General features: G+C 34.4%; 1 protein-coding gene across 1 annotated transcript in view; it reads right to left on the bottom strand.

Annotated features, from left to right (window-relative positions):
* The window catches only part of Dmd (dystrophin), a 1,242,252-nt gene that overhangs the window by 717,765 nt on the left and 504,479 nt on the right, over positions 1-20,008 (bottom strand). The window contains exon 20 of the mRNA XM_042692421.1: positions 1,532-1,696. Coding sequence (XP_042548355.1) covers positions 1,532-1,696 — 165 coding nt within the window. The remainder of the gene's footprint in view (positions 1-1,531; positions 1,697-20,008) is intronic.

Genomic DNA, 20,008 nt, shown 5'->3' with positions numbered 1-20,008 from the left:
TGGCTGAGGTTATTGTAGGTTGGACCAAATAATTGTACTTCCTTGTTAGGATTACTTGTTAATGACAATGGAATTATTTATTGAGTAATGTCTATTGAGTATTGATGAGACTTAGCAGAACTGAATAGGTGCTAGTCATTTATCTCTGAGGATATGTATTACATACTACCTAAGTGGGAAAACAGGAGATATCCAAGAATGAGTGTATTCTTGGATTGATTAAGTGCTTTGCATTCATCCAGTCTTGTAGTTTGTGATTTTATGGGCTTCAGGTACAGGGTGACTGGACGATCATAAACTAGACCTTCATGTCAGGATCTCTACTGTACCACTAATGTGCAGGCAGTGTTGTTGCCTATGGTATATATTTTCTTAATGATTACTCAGTTTGTTACCCAGAAAACTGAGTGTCAGAGTGAATCCAAGACCGTGACACTGAACAGGCTGAGTTTTGTACAAGTGCAATAATGTTCACCTTTGACTTTGACAGTGCCATCTGTTCTTGGGAATAAGATACCAGAATGATAGAAATAGACATCAGGGAAAAGTGTCCTTTGCAAACAAAACTCATGTTACCTGCAGCAAACCTGTTCATCTCTTTCTTAGCCTTAGTCCTTAGCTTGATTTGAACATACTTTTCTTAAACCTTTCTAAGATACAAATTTTAGATAGTAATCAATTTTTGATTAAAAATCAAAGTTCAGTTAGAAATGGAAGTGTTTCATAAAAGCAAATATGATACAAATATTCTACTGATATGAGTTTAATGAAGATGATCTAGTAAAGATGGGAAGAAATAGAAAATGCTAGTTAACTAATAATAGTAATTCATTATTGTCATTATGAAAATAATTATGATGATAAAGATTCTATAGTTGACCAATTTAGACAATCTTCTCAACTTCCTAGGCCTACCTATGTGCTTTCTTATAAAACTGAGTCTTAGCAAAGAAGTAAATTGTTCAATATATCCTTGCTAAAATAAGGATACTTATTCTTTATAGCAATTACCTCAGTATCTGATCCTCTTCCATATCTGCTTGGGTTCCTCATCCTCTACTGCCCTGCAGGTGATGTTTGATTAGGCTAGCCTTTCTTCAAAAAGAATCGTGATAGCTTTATTTAATCAGAATCTTCCCTCACTCCAGGTGATTCCTTTTAGTCATTTTCTATCCATTGACTACCCTACCTTGCTCTGACACTATGAATTCCAGTTTCCCACGCTGAACTCAAATTTGAGCTTAACTCGCTGCCTTCACCCACTGCAGTGGGTCTTGTACTTGTGCTTTCCTAAATAAAGTCCTCCAAACTGCATTAACAAGTAATATTGCTTTTTCTTTAACAATGACAATGGCAGTGAATGAAAAAATTAATTCAATCATATTGTTATTCTATTAAGAAACAGTAAATAAAACACACATTCGTTATCTTAATTTCTTTTTGCAGTGCTGGGACTCAAACCCAACAGTCCCTTGCAAACTAAACAAGTATTCTACTACTGAGTTACATTCCCAGCCCCAGAAGCCTTTACCTTAATATCAAAAGGTCCTGTTTGACCTGGCTGGTTATAAATTTCTAACCGATTCCTTATAGGAGACAGCCACAGGAGCAGATAATCTAGTTGATCTTCAAGATGCCCAAACTCTTTCAGGTAAGCCTCAACTTCTGTTTGTTTCTCAGGTAAAGCTCTAGAAACCTGAAAGGAAAATAATTAAAAGGTGAATGATTGTCATAAAGCAAACAACAAAGATACAAAAGTATTTTTGGAAGTTATATATTTTTATACAAACATACTGATTGATTTGTATATTTTATCAGCATGTAGATGAGTACTTAGGTTTATTACATGTCAAGAGTTAATAAAAAGCCAGGCGCCAGTGGCTCATGCCTGTAATCCTAACTACTCAGGAGGCTGAGATCTGAGGATCAGGGTTCAAAGCCAGCCCAGGCAGGAAAGTCTGTGAGACTCTTATCTCCAATAAAGCACTAGAAAACCGGAAGTGGCGCTGTTGCTCAAGTGGTAGAGCGCTCACCTTGAGCTGGAGAGCTGAGGGACAGTGCCCAAGCCCAGAGTTCAAGCCCCATGACCAAAAATTAAATTCCCCAACAACAAATCCTCAAAGAAACAACTGCCCAAGAAATAAGTGGGCGAAAGACTTAAAGAGAAACTTCTCTGAAGAAGAAAGAAGGATGGCCAATAGACACATGAAGAAATGCTCAACATCCCTAGCCATAAAAGAAATGCAAATCAAAACAACATTGAGACACCACCTCACTCCAGTTAGAATGGCAAAAATCAAGAACTCTAACAACAACAGATGCTGGAGGGGATGTGGATGGAAGGGAACCTTACTTCATTGTTGGTGGGAATGTAAACTTGTTCAACCACTTTGGAAAGCAGTATGGAGGTTCCTCAAAAGACTTCACATAGAGCTCCCCTATGACCCAGCAATCCCACTTTTGGGCATTTACCCTAATGTTTACAAACAAGACCACACTAAAGCTACCAGCACAACTATGTTTATTGCAGCATTATTTACCATAGCTAAGATATGGAACCAACCCAGATGCCCCTCAGTAGATGAATGGATCAAGAAAATGTGGTATATATACACAATGGAATTCTATGCCTCCATCAGAAAGAATGACATTGCCCCATTTGTTAGGAAATGGAAAGACTTGGAAAAAATTATATTAAGTGAAGTAAGCCAGGCCCAAAGAACCATAGGTCCCATGGTTTCCCTTATTTGCAATATCTAGTATATGTATGAGTCAAGCAGAAAAGTTCAGATAATGTGATGTTAGGAAAATGAACCCTTAGATATGTATTTTAATGTTTTTTTTCTTTCATGCATGTGTTTCTAACGCATTTATAAGATTATTTCTTTGTTGCTTTGTATGTCCCTCCCCCACAGTATAACCCCTGCTTTCACTATATTTGATGTCAGTATAACTTGTGGAGGAGATGGGGAAAAACAAGTCGTTTAAGGATACAGGTGGACCTGTTGCAACAATGAGAAGTACAAGTTGTCATGTCTAAAACGAGCTTTACAACGTCAGTGCGGGGGGGGGGGGGGCGGGGGGGAGGGAGGAGAAGGATTGGGACTGGGGGGGAAGGGATGTGAAGGGTAAACAAAGGAGGAGGCTGCAATGCTTGGTAAGAAATGTACGCATTATCTGCCCATGTAATTGTAACCCCTCTGTACAGTATGTTCACAAATAAAATAAAATTAAAAAAATTTTTTTAAAGAGTTAATAAAAATATTAGAAACTATTCAGCAATATTCTCAAAATTCTACACTTTAAAACCACCAATGTGTTTTTTTTATTGTGAAAATACTGTACAGAGGGGTTATAATTACATGGGCAAGATAATGAGTACATTTCTTATCAAGCATTGTAGCCTCCTCCTTTGTTTACCAATGTGTTTTTGGAAATTCAAAACACACCTCCACAAATACATATCCAACTCCAATAGAGAAAAAGAAGACATTCTTCATGAATCGACTAATTTACTAACTATAATAGTGTGTTGTATATTATATGCCAAGCACAATGTCTCTGCAGTTATAAAGAATGAATCAGCCGAGTTAGTCAGCATTAGTGTCAGATATGTGACATAGAACTTCTAAATATCCAATGAATGATTTATAGTTAAAGAGCCTCATAAAATTAAAACTAAGCTAAACTGTAATTGTTGCTTGTATGGCAATTCTGTCTCCTACTATACTTATTTCTATCTTTTTTATGTGGAAGGAAATTACTAAAGAAAATGGTCCATGTATAAAAAAAAATTAGTAAAGTAAGCATATTGGTGGGCTATTATTTGTGAGTCCTAATGTAACCAAGTAAAACAGAAGTAGGTGACTGGAATAGAAAGTAAAAATAAATTTGGATTAGAATAAGATATTACCAAATGACAGCATCATGAAACTTTCAGATTTATTTTCTATTTTAAATCAACACAGTGCCACCCTTCTATCAGTACTATTAGTATCCTAACTTTCTACATGGATGTTGATCTTCCAGATGAGAAATTGTGACAAACCTTGGAATCTGTATGGGACTATGTTAAAAAGGATGGGGCCTAGAATTAGGCTGCTTGGATTTCAATCCTGGTTGTGTGATGAATGAATAAAGAAGATGTGGAAGGTACACACTCTAGAGTACCTTTGAGCCATAAAGAAGAAGGAAATTATGTCATTTTCACGAAAATGAGTGGTGCTAGAGATAATCACATTAAATAAGATATACTCAGCACATGAATTTACATATCCCATGCTTTCACACATATATAGAATATAGAGACAAAATGATAATAAAAATAATCATTTCAATTGCCATAATAATTAGACATGAACATAAAATGGGTTCTGTCTGGAAGAGGTCATCAGTGGGAGGTACAAAGGGAACAGTAGAAGATACTGGCAATAAACAGGATCAAAATACAAGATAAATAATTACATGTACACAATTTTATAATTCTTATAAACATCAAATTACATATTTTAATTGTATATAATTTTAATTCATATAACATTTTTATTGTTTATAATGATTTATGTCCATAAATAAGTTTTATATATAGCATAAACTATATAAATTTTTATGATGCTCTTTAAGTATAATATAATGAGTTAAAGTTCAAAAAGGGAGGTGATAGAGGCAGTAAGATAATACAATAGTGGGAGTGCATTTTGTCCAAGTACTATACATACATATATATATATATATATATATATATATATATATGGAAATATCACAGTGAACCACCAAAAATACAATTAGTACATATTAATAAAAATAAAAGATATCATAAAATACATCTTACTAGTAGCTCTTGCCTAATGTAAAGCTTCTCAGTTTTCTCTAGCTTTCAAAGTCTCATCCTTAGGCTGAGGACAATGGTATGTCACCCTTACCCCATTCACCATGCCTCCCGCCTCACTCTCCTAAGGTCATCATGGTGCCTCTTCAACTTTCCTTTAAAGTTGATCTGTTCTGTTGAGGCCGATTTCTGCTCTCTCTTTATTCTAATACCCTCATGACTCAGTTTCCTAACACTAAGCACCAGAATAATACATGAAAATAGCTTAAAGCAATACTCAAAATGATAATAAATGACAATAAAGCCATTGAACATTAGCAATTATTGTCATAAGCTCAAGTACAAATAAAGAGCCAGAATTAGCAAGAGTAACCTCATTTCTTAAGAATATCAATGATTAAAAACTTTAGAAATAAAGAATGAAAACATGTAATGGCAACTCTATCTTATTAATACTATTTTCATAAATGTAATATTACATTGTAATATGAATAAAACTGTTATGACATACATGTTACATAATAATGTTCTGATCATGTAAAATAATAATATAGAACTTTTTAATAGCAGATTGTATCCATATACTAACTCTATTATGTTAAAGTATAAGCAAGTATGCTAATATTAAAACTTGCCACATACTTTGGAATAGTTTAGAAACTTTCATACAAACTCAGTAGTGAATATTGTGTTCTTTAATTGGACCCAAGAAATGTGGAATGAGTGAGAGAAATATTCACAGCCAAACTTACTAATCAATTAATTTATAGGGTAAGGAATTTAGAAATTAACACAAGTTCATATCAAATGTAAATAATATGTGCACTGAAACATAAGGTAAGAGTATTTATATATACTATGAACATTTTATCATGTAAAAACATGAGGAAATGGTTAGCATCAAGCCTGGGCTAAATGGTTAACATCAAGCCTGGACTAGCACATGCCAGCCTGGGAGCAACCTTAGGCTCCACAGCATTGTTTCCTTAGAAACATTCATATCAGATGAATGGGAATTTTGGGGCCTGTCTTGGTTCTATGGAAGTGTACCCAGACTGGGGAAACTAGGGACTGGAATAGAAAGCTTGAATCCAGATGATTAAAACTGTGTAAAAATTAATAGGAAGTAGAGCTCGTGGCTCCTACTTAAGACCACTTGCAGACACCTTGACTCTCATCTTCTACAGTCTTTGCCTATGGGAAGAGACAAAAGAAACATACTACTCATGTAGTAGCGTGGCATATCTGTACATAAAGACCATATTACAATTCTGTACCTGATTTAACTGACTTCTTGCCTGCCAGGAAGCCAAGTAAACATAGTTTATTAGATGAACTAGGTCTATTTGTTTTCATGAGTTCAAATCCGTAACTACATCTGTTGTTCTGACTTCTGTGGTGTGTGAAAAAGAGAGGAAGAGAGATGTGCTATATCACAATGGTAATTTTGTGTCTGTAATATATAACCTAATATAACCAACTTATTTTTTCTTGCATTTAGAAGGCGGAAACTAAACAATTTATTTTTATTGGATCATTTTGTGCTCAAAAGTACATGTTAAAATACATTTTACAGCTTCAACTAACAGCATATAAGAGCTTCTAGATTCTGAAGCTACTGGAAATAATAGCCATCATATTTTCCTAAACCCTTTAAAATTGAGCTATGAACTTCATTTTTTCTGATCACAAAATAGTGCACATTTCACTTAGGTTTTATATGTAAGTACAGAAATCTGTATGCATTTAGATGTGATTGTTGATTTCCTTCTTACCCTTCCAACAGATTTCTCCATTGTTACAGAGGTAAAATAATTCCTTGACTAATATCCTGAATGATTAAATGATGTCTTCTAATGAGACTGATTCTTCAGGTTAATTATGATATGCCATTGGATAGCTTCTCATAGACTATGTGCTTGCTCACTTCATAATAACTGCCTAGCACTGCTTATATGTTATGTATGTTGACCTTGACCACTTAGCTTTGAATTATGGATAAGCTATGCTCCTACACATGATAGATCTTTAATAGATATTTGTTGAATTATGGGAACTTTCCAAATTCAGGATAATTTTTTTAATGTAAGAAAGGGTATATGTCTACTGTATTCAATGACATAAAAATATTAATTGTGCCCTCAAGTTAAATAAGTTTAATTATGGGAAATAGTAGTAAATTAGACTATGTAAAAATCAGAGGCTCCTGCATGATCATGGAAGCCACAGGCAAAGTCAAAGGACAAAGTATAAATGGAGAAAATAAAAATATTTGTGACCAGCATCTCAGTTAAAAGACTAATTTTCTAAACACATGAAAGAGCTTCTGCAAATTAATAAGTAAAAAGGCCAAAAATCCCAAAAGAAAGTTGGACAAAAGATAGATAGTTCACAGAAAAATTATAAATGGATTTTAACCACATAAAAAGAAGCTTAGCTTTGGCTGTGAAAGAAACAAAAATGAGAATTTCATCTATTGCATGGGCAAAAATCCAAGTTTGAAAATATACTGGCTGCCAAAACTCTGGAAAATACAGGCAGACTCTTCTACATGGATGGTATGATGTATATATTGGTGTTCTCTTTCTTTTCATTCTTCCCTCTTTCCCTCTTTTATTCTTTCCTTCCTTCTTCTACCTCCTCTTCCCTGTTTCCCTCTGCCCCTCTTCCTCCTCTTCCTCCTTGCCTCCTCTTCTTCCTTGGCTATTTTACTCAAAGGCAGGCACTCTGCCAATTGAGCCACACTTCCATTTCTGGCTTTTTGCTGGTAATTTGAAATAAGTGTCTCTTGGATTTGTCTGCCTGTGCTGGCTTGGAACTTTGATCCTCAGGTCTCAGCCTCCTGAGTAGCTAAGATTACAAGCATGAACTTGGTAGCTCACACCTGTAATCCTAGCTACTTAGGAGCCTGCGATCTTCACGGGAATGAAAGCTATTTTGAGAATGTGTATTGAATGCATGTAAGCATTACTATTGTCCTAGAATTTGGTCTTCTAAGAATATATTTTGTATGTGTATCACTGAAAGTAAAATCAGTGCTTGGTGAAGAAGAGCAGATAGTAATTGGGGTAGGAGAATATTTATTTACAATTCCAAATAACAACATCTATTACCTTTGTAAAGAAATCAGTTGATTCAACAAACAAAACCAATAGGTTTTCTTCTTACCACAATTATAAGCAAGAAATTAGACTATATATTTTGATAATGAGTTACTATTAAAAGAATATAAGATATCTAAATATCAGTTAATAATATGCTTATTATTTTCTTATGATAATATCACTTAGATAATGGTGGCAATGGTGCTGGGGAATCCAGATTTCCTACACATAATTTTCACAATTCTTTTTTGCTTCCTCAAAAGGCATTAATGACTTGTTCCATTGAGCTATGGAAAACAATGATAGGGATAAGTGCTTTGTGATTTAAATACAAGTAGATTTTGTGCCATGTTAATAAGTTAATTAGTTTCATATTTACTATTTCATATCCCTGACAAACTATAGATAATATAAACACTAAAAAAGCAAAACATAATAGAAAAAACACAAACACTAATAAAATGAATATATTTTCCTAATAATCATTTTAAGTATCATGAAGCTATGTTCTTTATACAACATCTTCCCTGTGGTTAAATAAAGCAATGAAACATATTCAGTTCCTTGATGTGCTAATGTATAGTTTAGTACCTAACCATATCCTGACCTAATTTTACACAAGATTAGTTTTTCTATTCATTTAGTTTCTGAAAGCTTATTTCAAGTGGGTAGAAGTTCTAACCTTAAGATAAACAGAGGTGTTTGCCTTGAGTCAAACTGATATTAGTTACTGATTTCATGCCCTATACAAAGGTATCTAGAAATTTAAAGCATTAACAAAAACTAGAACGAGAATAAAAAATCAGGGTAGAAAAGCTTTTCAGAAAAAATGTGAAAAAATGATTATACTAATAATATTACTTATCTACAAATCAAAGTTGATAGACAAAATTCAAACAAATGACAATGAGGAATATTTACAGCATCAATCTGACAAAAGGTAAAAGTCTACTATATGAAAAGATCTTTCAGTGAATGAAATAAGAAAATCTACTGGAGAATAGATAAATTGATAAAATGAAAACACTTAATAGAAAAGAAAATTTTCAAACACTAATGAAAAGCATTTTAAATCAGGTATGGATTTTCATCATTTGCCCATTATGTTGCTTTCAGTCAAAAATATCTGTCAAAACTGTGAAAGATAAGCAATCTTATGTTTTCTGAAGCACAAATTATATTTCTAGGGAATAAATAAAAGAATAAGACTTTTAAGCAGGGCACTGGTGGCTCATGCCTGTAATTCTAGCTATTCAGGATGCTGAGATCCGAGGATCGCAGTTCAAAGCCAGCCCGTGAAGGAAAGTCCGTGAAACTCTTATCTCCAATAAACCACTAGAAAACTGGAAGTGTGTGTCTCAAGAGCTGAGTGACATCGCCTGGGCCCACAGTTCAAGCCCATCACCAACAAAAATAAATAAATAAAATAAATAAGACTTTTACCCTGAAAACCACAAAATTGTTGAGAAATTAAACTTTAGTAGATGAATAATTTTTGTTCAAAGTCATTCTATTATTCATTAGAAGGTCCAGCATTTTAAAGATACCAATTGATAAAAAGCTATACATTCCATGCAGTCCAAATCAAAATTGCCAGAGCTAGTTTGTGTGTGTGTGTGTGTGTGTGTGTGTGTGTGTGTGTGTGTGTGTGTGTGTGTGTGCGCACATGTATGCTCATAGTAGGGTTTGAACTCTGGTCCTGAGTGCTGTCTCTTAGCTTTTGTAACTTAAGGCTAGTGCTTCACTATCTTCTGGCTTATTTGGTGGTGACAGATCTTCAGATATCAGCCTCTTGAGTAGCTAGAATTACAAGCATGATTCACTGATGCTTAGCAACAGCACTTATTTTTTAATAGAATTTGCCCTACCAATTCTGATTTATGTGGAAGAACAAATGGCCAAGAATGTCAAAGGGAATTTTTAAGAATAACAAAGTTATTCTTATATTCACTGTAATTTTATCTATGTAATATTGATGTGAAAAACAGTATATTATTTTAGTTAAGTGGAAAAAAGATGATTTTTTTCAATATGTAATAACTGGATATTCATTTAGAAATGACTTCCTTTTCTTTCCTTCCTTTTTTCTTTCCCTCACTCCTTCCCTCCCTCCCTCCTTTCTGTCTGTCTGTCTGTCTCCTTTCTGTTTCTTTTTGGTGGTACTGAGGTTTTAACTGAGTTTAGCAAGCTCACCGGCTTTCTTGCCCTGCTTGCTCTCTACCGTTTGATCTATGCCTCCAGCCTAGCTTTTTACTGGTAATTTTCAAGAGAGTCTGATTGACTTTTCTGCATGAGCTAGTTTTGAACCACAGTCTTCCAGATCTCAGATTCCTGAGTAGCTATTATTATAAGTTTGAGCCATTAGTACCCAGCTGAAAAATACAATATTTAAATTTGTACTACAGGTAAAAAAAAATCAACTCCCCATTCTTTATAGACCTCAATATTGAGGCAAAGAAAGAACATTTCCAAATGAAAATATTTCAATAATTTGAAAGTAAGTTATTAATTAAAGAAATCATAAAAAGCATTAACTATAAAGGACAAAATAAACAAATTGAACCTCACTCTTGAAGAGCTATTTTTAAGAAGAAAGAAAAAATTTCTATGTTGGAAGAATATATTAATAAATAAACTTGTATCCAAAAGAAATATTATCTAAAGATAAGGTAGAAGCTTGGTACCAGTGGCTTATGCCTGTAATCTTAATTACTCGGGAGGTGAGATTCAAAGCTTATCAAGGCAGAAAAGTCTATGAGACTTGGTCTCTAAAATGACTAACAAAAAGCATAGGAATGGCTTGAGTAGTATTCAGCTGAGTAAGCAAGCCAAGTAAGCTCCCATATTGTCAAAATAACTGAAAGGGAAACTAAGTGCTTAAATGGGATAAATATTTGCACTATGGTTTTATAGAAGAGGATATAAAATAGCATTAATCATCAGGGCATTGCAAATTCAAACACAATGTGATGTCCAAATTACATCCACCAGAAAGTTTAAATGGGATAAAGTAAAACAACAACAACATATTTTTGTTCTAAACAACTAGAATTTTCATACACTGTTTTAGATGGTACAACCCCTTTGGACAACTGTTCTATGGTAATTCCAGCAGCTCAAGACATACATAGAGGACACAGTCATTCTATTTTGCAGCATATTGACAATACAGCTAAAGACATGTATACCATAAAAACATTATTCATAATAACACTCTAGGAGATATAACTGTGGCACATTTACATGATAGAATAATGTATAGAGTGCAAGCAAACAAATTATGGTGTATGTAACAGTATAGAATAACTTCACAATATCATGCTAAAAAGGAGAAGCCAAACATATACAAATTGACGAAGTTTACATTATTTTCAACGATAGCCAAAAATCAACCTAGGTGTTAAAATTCAGAAGAGTAGTTACACTTTAGCAGAGAGTGGTGTCTGAGGCATAGTTAATAGCTGGGAAGGGGCATAAGAGAAATTCCTAAGGTAATTCTATAATTCTATAATTAGAAAACTTAACTGATATATAAAACATAATAAGTACACATTAATGGGGTACCATGATCTAATTCTTGATCTGCATGGTAGCAAAATGCATATCATTCTTCTGTCTTTTTTTAATTTAAATTTTATTATAACAGGGTTGTTCTTAAAATCTGTAATCTTGCCGGGCCCTGGTGGCTCACGTCTGTAATCCTAGCTTCTCAGGAGGCTGAGATCTGAGGATCGAGGTTCAAAGCCAGCCCGGGCAGGAGAGACCGTGAGACTCTTATCTCCAATAAACCACCAGAAAACCGGAAGTGGTCCTGTAGCTCAAGTGGTAGAGCGCTCGCCTTGAGCTGAAGAGCTGAGGGACAGCGCCCAGGCCCAGAGTTCAAGCCCCACGACCGACCAAAAAAAAATTAAAAATCAAAAAAAAAAATCTGTGTTCTTGTGCTATGCTTCTCTTATACTTCAATTTAAAGATTAAAATATTTTAACAACCTCAAAACTATGCCTTTCCTTCAACTCAATATTTCACTTTTATGAGTTTTCCTAAGGGAATACCAGGGATATAGATAAAGACATGTGAAAAGAATGTTGAATTCTGTCATGTACACTAGGAAAAATTCCCCAAAATATAATAAATTACATTCCTATGATGAAATAAATTACATATATGCTCTATTATATCAAAATGCTCTTGACATATTATTTTAAAATTAGTTATATACCACAATAAATTGTGCATTATATTTGCTTTGCATATATTAATTTTTCTCTCTATATATACATATGTTATGTATATATACATACATATATGTATATGTATATATATGTATGTTTATATATCAAAGGACCTGGACCTTAAAATAAGACATACAAAGATTAATAGGTATGTATAAAAAATGCTCAACATCCAGAATTCTCAGCAAAGTGCAAATTATAACCACAATGAGTTATCACTTTATATTTCTTAGAATGTGTTTAATGAAACGACAACAATAAAAAGTGTTTACTGCTTCAGATGGATATGCATCATTCTTTTTTTTTTTTTTTTTGGGTCCGGTCTTGAGGCCTGAACTCTGGGCCTGCGTAGTGTCCCTCAGCTCTTCAGCTCAAGGCTAACTCTCTACCACTTGAGCCACCTTCCCATCCCTGCATCATTCTTTTGGTCAAAAATATTTAGGACTATTTAACCTGGAAAATGAGTAAATATCAGATATTTTGTATGATTTCACTGTTAATCCTTCATGATCCCCTATTTCTCAATGGATACTTGAGTCAAACTAAAACTGTTTTAATTTTTGAATAAACACATATATTAATAAGTGTTAGCAAGGATAAGAAGCAAAAAATTCCTTGTGCATTGTTGATGAGAACATAAATTTTTACAAATATTACAGGAACAATGAAGAGTTTCCTCATGATTATCATATGATCCAGCAATCCCGCTACTAAGTACATAACTAAAGTAAATGCATCAGTGTATCAAAGAGATACCTGCACTTCTGTGTTAACTGTAGCACTATTCACAAGCAACAGAAACCCCAGATGCCCCTCAGTAGATGAATGGATCAAGAAAATGTGGTTTATCTACACAATGGAATTCTATGCCTCCATATGAAAGAATGACATTACCCCATTTGTTAGGAAACGGAAAGACTTGGAAAAGATTATATTAAGTGAAGTAAGCCAGGCCCAAAGAAACATAGGTCCCATGGTTTCCCTTATTTGCAATAACTAGTGTATGTCTGAGACAATCAGAAACGGTCAGACAATTTCATGTTAGGTGAAATGAACCCCAAGATAAGGACTCAAATTGTTTTTCTTTCTTGCTATAGTTTCTAACATATTTATAAGATTATTTCTTTGTTGCTTTGTATGTCCCTCCCCCACGGTATAACCCATTTTCATTGTATTTGATGTTTGTATAATTTGTGGAGGGGAAGGGAAAAAAGCAACTTGTTTAAATAGGGATACAGGTGGACCCATTGTAACAGTGAGATGTACAAGACGTTATATCAAAAAATGAACTTTACAACTTTGGTCAGGAGTGGGAGGTGGGGAGGTAGGGAGGGATGGGAGGGCAGGAATGGTAAGGGGAAATGAAGGAGGAGGCAACAATGCTTAATAAGAAATGTACTCATATAATTGTGACCCCACTGTATGGTATTTTCACAACAATAAAAAACCTTATTAATTAAAAAAAAAATCCACCTAGGGATCTATCAACTAATGAATGGATAAGGAAAATGTACAGATAAATAATAGAACATTACTCAGCTATAAAACTAGAATGAAATCCTATCAGTTGAGACTACATGGATGGAAATGAATAAGGCTTGGCACAGATAGGTACTACATTACTTCTCTTTCTCTCTCTCTCTCTCTCACACACACACACACATACACACACACACAAGAAATGTTTATCACATAGAAGTTAAAAGTATAAAGGTGGTTACAAGAAGCAGAAGAGATTAGGGAAAGCATCAATTAATTTTAAAATATTTAGGAATAAGACATTCTACTACATAGAGCAGTGACTATGGATAACAATGTTATAGTGTATGTTTCAAAAAGTTGTAAGAAAAGATTTTGAAAGATTTTACCATAATGAAGTATTAAAGAATACCAACACATAGATATTTTAACATATTTTATTTAAACATATTTAACCATATTCTAACGTGTAAGGTCTGCTCCTAGAGTGAGCAGACTCCACCCTCCTCACAGCAAAGTCTCCACCCAGTACCTTGGTTACCTAGGCAACTGGCACACCTGGAACAGGTCACATCTGCATTTGATGAGGTCACATCTGTATTTGATATGGCCACACCTTTCTCCACCCATACCCTAGATAAGGCCTTGCCCAGGCCCAGAGACCTCTTTCCCAGCTTTTTCCCAGCTCTCTTTCCCAGCTCTTTCCCAGGTCTTTTCCAGGTCTTTCCCAGCCACGTGGAGGGCAAACATGACCTGGTGCCAACTGGAATGATGAATTAACCTACCTGAATACCACGTGTGTAGTGTGGTTCTTACTTGACCACCTCTTTTTAAAAACCTAACAATATGCAAGTACCAAAATATCACATTGTAGCTCACATATTTGTATCATTTCTATACTTTTCTATGTCAGTTAAAAATTAATGTAATTTAAAGGCAAAGTCTTAAAAGTGCTCATGTTTTCACATATTACACTTCTATCTCTGATTCCTGTGTTAATCCATGAGTAAATATGCAAGTTCATTAGAATAGTCTGACCTGGTATTGCTAACTGCTCTATTGCTGAAATCTGATCAATTTGTGGTGGTGGTGGTGGTGGTGGTGGTGGTGTGTGTGTGTGTAGTGTGTGTATGTGTGTGCCAGTCCTGGGGCTTGAAAACTCAGGACATAGACACAGTCCATAAACCTTTTCTGCTCAAGGCTAGAGCTCTACCCATTAAGCCACAGGAGATGAGTCTCATGGAATTTCCTAACTAGGTGGTCTTTGAAATGCAATCCTGAGTAGTTAAGATTACAGGCAGGAGAGCCAGGAGAGCCCAGCAACATGCTCAATTCTTTTTTTTTTTTTTTTGTAGGTCATGGGGATTAAACTCTGGGCCTGGACACTGTCCCTCAGCTCTTCATCTCAAGGTGAGCCCTCTACCACTTGAGCCACAGCACCACTTTTGGTTTTCTGGTGGTTTATTGGAGATAAGAGTTTCATGGACTTCGCTGCCTTGGCTGGTTTTGAACCATGATCCTCAGATCTCAGCCTCCTCAGTAGCTAGGATTATAAGCACAAGGCACATGTTCAATTCCTGACATGTTTTTGTTAGTTAAATTGATGTCATGGATACATTGTACATGTAGTTAATTTGAATATTTACCTAAAAACTATTTTGTCCACCTACTTCCCTGTTATATATAATTTACCAATTCTTTAGTTGACTGAAATTGATTATGAATGGCTAAGTATAAACCACCTGACATAAGCTAAATAACAGCACACTCTGTATTCATCTTCAACCAATACTGACTTGCCATCAAGAAATGAAAAACTCTGCCAGGTTCCAGTGGCTCACACCTGTAGTCCTAGCTACTCAGGAGGCTGAGATCTGAGGATCATGGTTCAAAGCCAGCCAGGGAAGGAAAGTCTGTGAGTCTCTTACCTCTAATAAACCACCCTAGAAGTGGAGATGTGTTTCAAGTAGAAGAGTGTTCAACCTTGAGCTGAAAAGCTCAGTGACAGCACCCAGGCCCAGAGTTCAAGCCCCATGACCAACAAAAAAATAAAAAAAGAAAGAAAAGATCTAAAGTTTAGTGATACTAATTAAATAATTTATGTAAACCAATACCTTATTTTTGGCAAAATGTAAGTGTTATGAAATATTTGGAGACTTCATTTGGTCTCATGCATTTCACAACCATAATAAATTATAGCAACTAGGGAACTAGACTTAAGAAAGATATATTCCCAGGTAGAATGTCCTATTAGTTTTTTACAACTGGTCTCCTGTAAAATATCCTTTACCAGGAGATCATTGACTTTCCTTCCCTCTGGAAATTTAATTACATAACAAGAAAGATAAAACTGTAAGGTACATCGTAATGGTATGTCAAAAGATCTTTAAAAGTTGCAAGTCTATAAACAATCTTACAGTGACCAAATATAAATCATTTTAGGGCAGTCATATCCTAATGGCATAGCTACTAAGATTTCACTTCAAAAAGTGAGTTTCATTTTTAAAAATATGTAGTTTTTACTTAAATTTTTATAGACTTTTATTTCATGCAAAGCTTTGCATTTTAAGTGAATAGTGAAATTTCTGGGATCTAATCACAGGGTATATTAGTGTTATTGTATAACCACTTCATTATCACAATTGGACTTTGTTATTGTTGCTGAAGATCTCAGACACAGAATCTACAATGAAGTAAATGAATATTTGTAGCAAGATTTCAAAATCAGTAAAATTTGATGTACAATAAATAGGTCTACAGTCCTTGGAGTACTCTGCCCTTATTACCACACTAAAGCCATATTGGCTTTTCAATAAGCCTTGGTGTTCATGAGCAATATTCTTGTTCATTAATTTCTTAGTTTCAAGTATATGCAACTATCTGCATGGTTTAAAAATCCTTAATAATATTCATAGTGTAGTCCAGGAGAAATATTTTTTGACCATTCACCTTGATTCAAACCTACCTTAATGTTAGGTAACAAGCCCTATAATGGTTCCTAGAGGCACAACATGAGTGAAGTGAATTGGTGAAATTGATTTGCCCAAACTTGATAGCTCTCATCTATTTTCTCAATGCATTTTATAGAAATTTACACCCACCTAAGTATCACATACTGTTTAAACCTGGAGGACAATAAAACTTACAAAGAAGTAAAAATGTGATTTTATATAGCACATAAACATTCCACAAAATGTGTTCTTACATATGAACCCTATATTTTTCTTCATCCTTCCCAGTTATACTGTAAAGGAGAAGAGCTCCTTTATACTCTCACTCACCCTTTTGAAAATTTTGACTTTATAAAGGGACTTTAACAGCAGTCTGGCTAGGATGGAAAGGCCCTATAGATTCTTAGGAAATGATATTATTAATCTTTTTTGCTTGTTTTGTTTATTTTGTTTTAATATTCAAATCAGAGAAAACCAATAATCATAGTTATTATCATATATCATAGCTATTTCAGTTAATAACTTTGTCTTTGAGGTATCTGTTAAAATTAGCTTTAGAATAATTGAAAATTATCTTTTTCCTTTTGTATAAATCACTGTTCTCAAGGGAAAAAATATACATCATGTTCATATAACCTAAATTTTAGAAAGTATACTTAAAAGGGTTTATTCAAACATAATTTAAAAATTATTGTGAATTAAAATGAAAGATTATTATAAAATAATTTCTTCAGTGGTCCTCATATTTTCAGAGCTCTAAAGCTACACTATACCAAGTGCTGGTGGCTCACACCTGTAACCCAGGTTATTTAGGAGGCTGAGATAAGAGGATCAGAGTTCAAATCAGTGACAGAAAAGCAGGCTTATCTCCAATTAAGTACCAACAACAACAATAACAGCAACAACAAAAATCCAGTAGTGGAGCTGTGGCTCAAGTGATAGAGCACTAGCATTGAACAAAGAAGCTCAAGGACAGTGTCTAAGCCCTGAGTTGAAACCCTAGTCCCAGTACTAAAAATCATAAAGCCAAAGTGTATTGGAAAGCTCAGTTAGACAGCAAACATATCATTGCAAAAAGTTTTTTGGACAGTACTAAAAGTCATACAACAGTATGTGCTTCAATACTGAACAGGATGTGCTTCAGTATTGATGAGTCTAAAAGGCTTGTTAACCTTTGTGACTTTTGAGGCATACCAACAATTTGAAAAAAATATTTTAGTTATGATCAGTTCCAGAAACTATTAGACAGTTTTGATTACATGACCATGAACTACTGCTGTTAATATCAACATTTTCCAGCTAGAAAATTTGCCTTCCAAAACTCATTGAACAATACGAAATGACCACAAAAAAGGAGTCCTATTACTTTGCCATGGTCAGAATGGAATTATTTTCTAATAATGTTTAAAAATATAAAAAAGAAAATGCATTTTATAACCAAGGGTGTCATCAAAACATCTCATACAAATATTTCCTCTTAATAGTCTATATTTTTGCAAATTGATTCATTTTGCTTTGCATAACTCAAAGTAAAATGCATACTATATTACCCAGTAAGTGAAACAAGCTTCACAAAGAGGAAGGAACTCAGCTGGAACTCTAACTATAATCTTGATACTAATGGTAACCCAATGCTACAGTAATGAAAAATACTCCAGCTATGATTCATCCTAATTGATATTTTACTTGCCCTTCTTGAAATAAATTGCAGTTTGCCCTAAATCCAACAGATTTTCTGACTCTGTATCTGAAGCTATTTTGGTCCCTAAAATGAGCCATTATATCTGTTGACCTCAAATCCTGGTATCATGAAAAATACTAGAGTTTCAGTTGATTCTAACTTTTCCTGAATTCCTATTTTCACAAATAAAGTATCAGATGTACTTAACATCTAACCCATAGTCTAGCCCTAACCCTAATCCAAAACCTAACCAGAAACCTAATCCTGAGTAACTGAATTAACACTGAATACTCTACTTTCTATTCAATCTGACATTTATTTACTTCTACCTTTTAGTGGAAAACTCACTTTTACCCTAAACCTTACCCTTCCCTAACCCTAACCCTAACCCTAACCTGGACTAGAAAACTAACCCAAACACTATCCCTAATTACCCTTGAACACTAAAAATAACACAAATACATTGTTTTCATTCATCTGAACTTTGATTCTGCTCATCCTTTTTAAATTGGCTGTAGTTTTATCCAACATCTTACCCTTTTCCTAACCCTAATCCTAACCTTGACTGGAGCACTGAGGCTTACCCTAACCCTAAATGTACCCAAATCTTAATATGAATATTAATACATTATTTTGCATTCAGCCTCTTATTTGGCTTGTAATTGTAAAATTTACTTTCAGTAAATTTTGACCATAACTCTAACCCCAGTAGGAAAACTAACCCTACACTTGATTCTAATGGTAGCCCAATTGTAAAGTTAACCAAAAATACTTAAGTTTTGATTCATCCTCACTTACACTCCAGTTGACATTCTTGAAATGAGTTGTGGTTTGCTCTAAATCAGAAAGATTCCTGATTCTAACTCTGAAGCTCTCTTGTTCCCTAAATTGATCCTTTTCATCCATAGACTTCACATCTTGATATTATGAAAAGAACCATCATTTCCATTGATCCTAATTTTCCTTAACTCCTAGATCCTCAAATAAGTTTCAGATTTACTTAACATCTAATTCATTGCCTATCTCTAACGTTAAACCTAAAAGTATCTCTAACCAAATATCTAACCTCCAATTGTTACTGAATAAAAAAATTCTGTAGTTTATATTCAATGCCATATTTATTTTGTTTGTACTTTTTGTTGGAAAACTCAGATAAATTTTACCCTATCCTAACCCTAACCCTAACCTGGACTAGAAAAGTAATCCTAACTCTAGTCCTAATTAAATCCTTAAAGTAACACAAATACACTCATTTTCTTTTTTTTTTTTTTAAATTTAATTTAATTTTATTTGTGAACATACTGTACAGAGGAGTTACAGTTACATGGGCAGGATAATGCGTACATTTCTTACCAAGCATTGCAGCCTCCTCCTTTGTTTATCCTTCACGTCCTTTCCCAGCCTCCCCCCTCCCCCCCTAATCCCAATCCTTCTCCTCCCCCCCCACCCCCCCAGCACCAACGTTGTAAAGCTCGTTTTGGACATGACAACTTGTACTTCTCATTGTTGCAACAGGTCCACCTGTATCCTTAAACAACTGGTTTTTCCCCATCTCCTCCACAAGTTATACTGACATCAAATATAGTGAAAGCAGGGGTTATACTGTGGAGGAGGGACATACAAAGCAACAAAGAGATAATCTTATAAATGTGTTAGAAACACATGCATGAAAGAAAAAAAACATTAAAATACACATCTAAGGGTTCATTTTCCTGACATCACATTATCTGACC

The sequence above is a fragment of the Dipodomys spectabilis genome, unplaced genomic scaffold (assembly GCF_019054845.1).
Source record: "Dipodomys spectabilis isolate Male_0828 unplaced genomic scaffold, ASM1905484v1 ptg000156l, whole genome shotgun sequence".
NCBI lineage: Eukaryota > Metazoa > Chordata > Mammalia > Rodentia > Heteromyidae > Dipodomys > Dipodomys spectabilis.
Note: the sequence above shows the minus strand (reverse complement) of the source record. Positions and strands in the feature narration are given on the sequence as shown.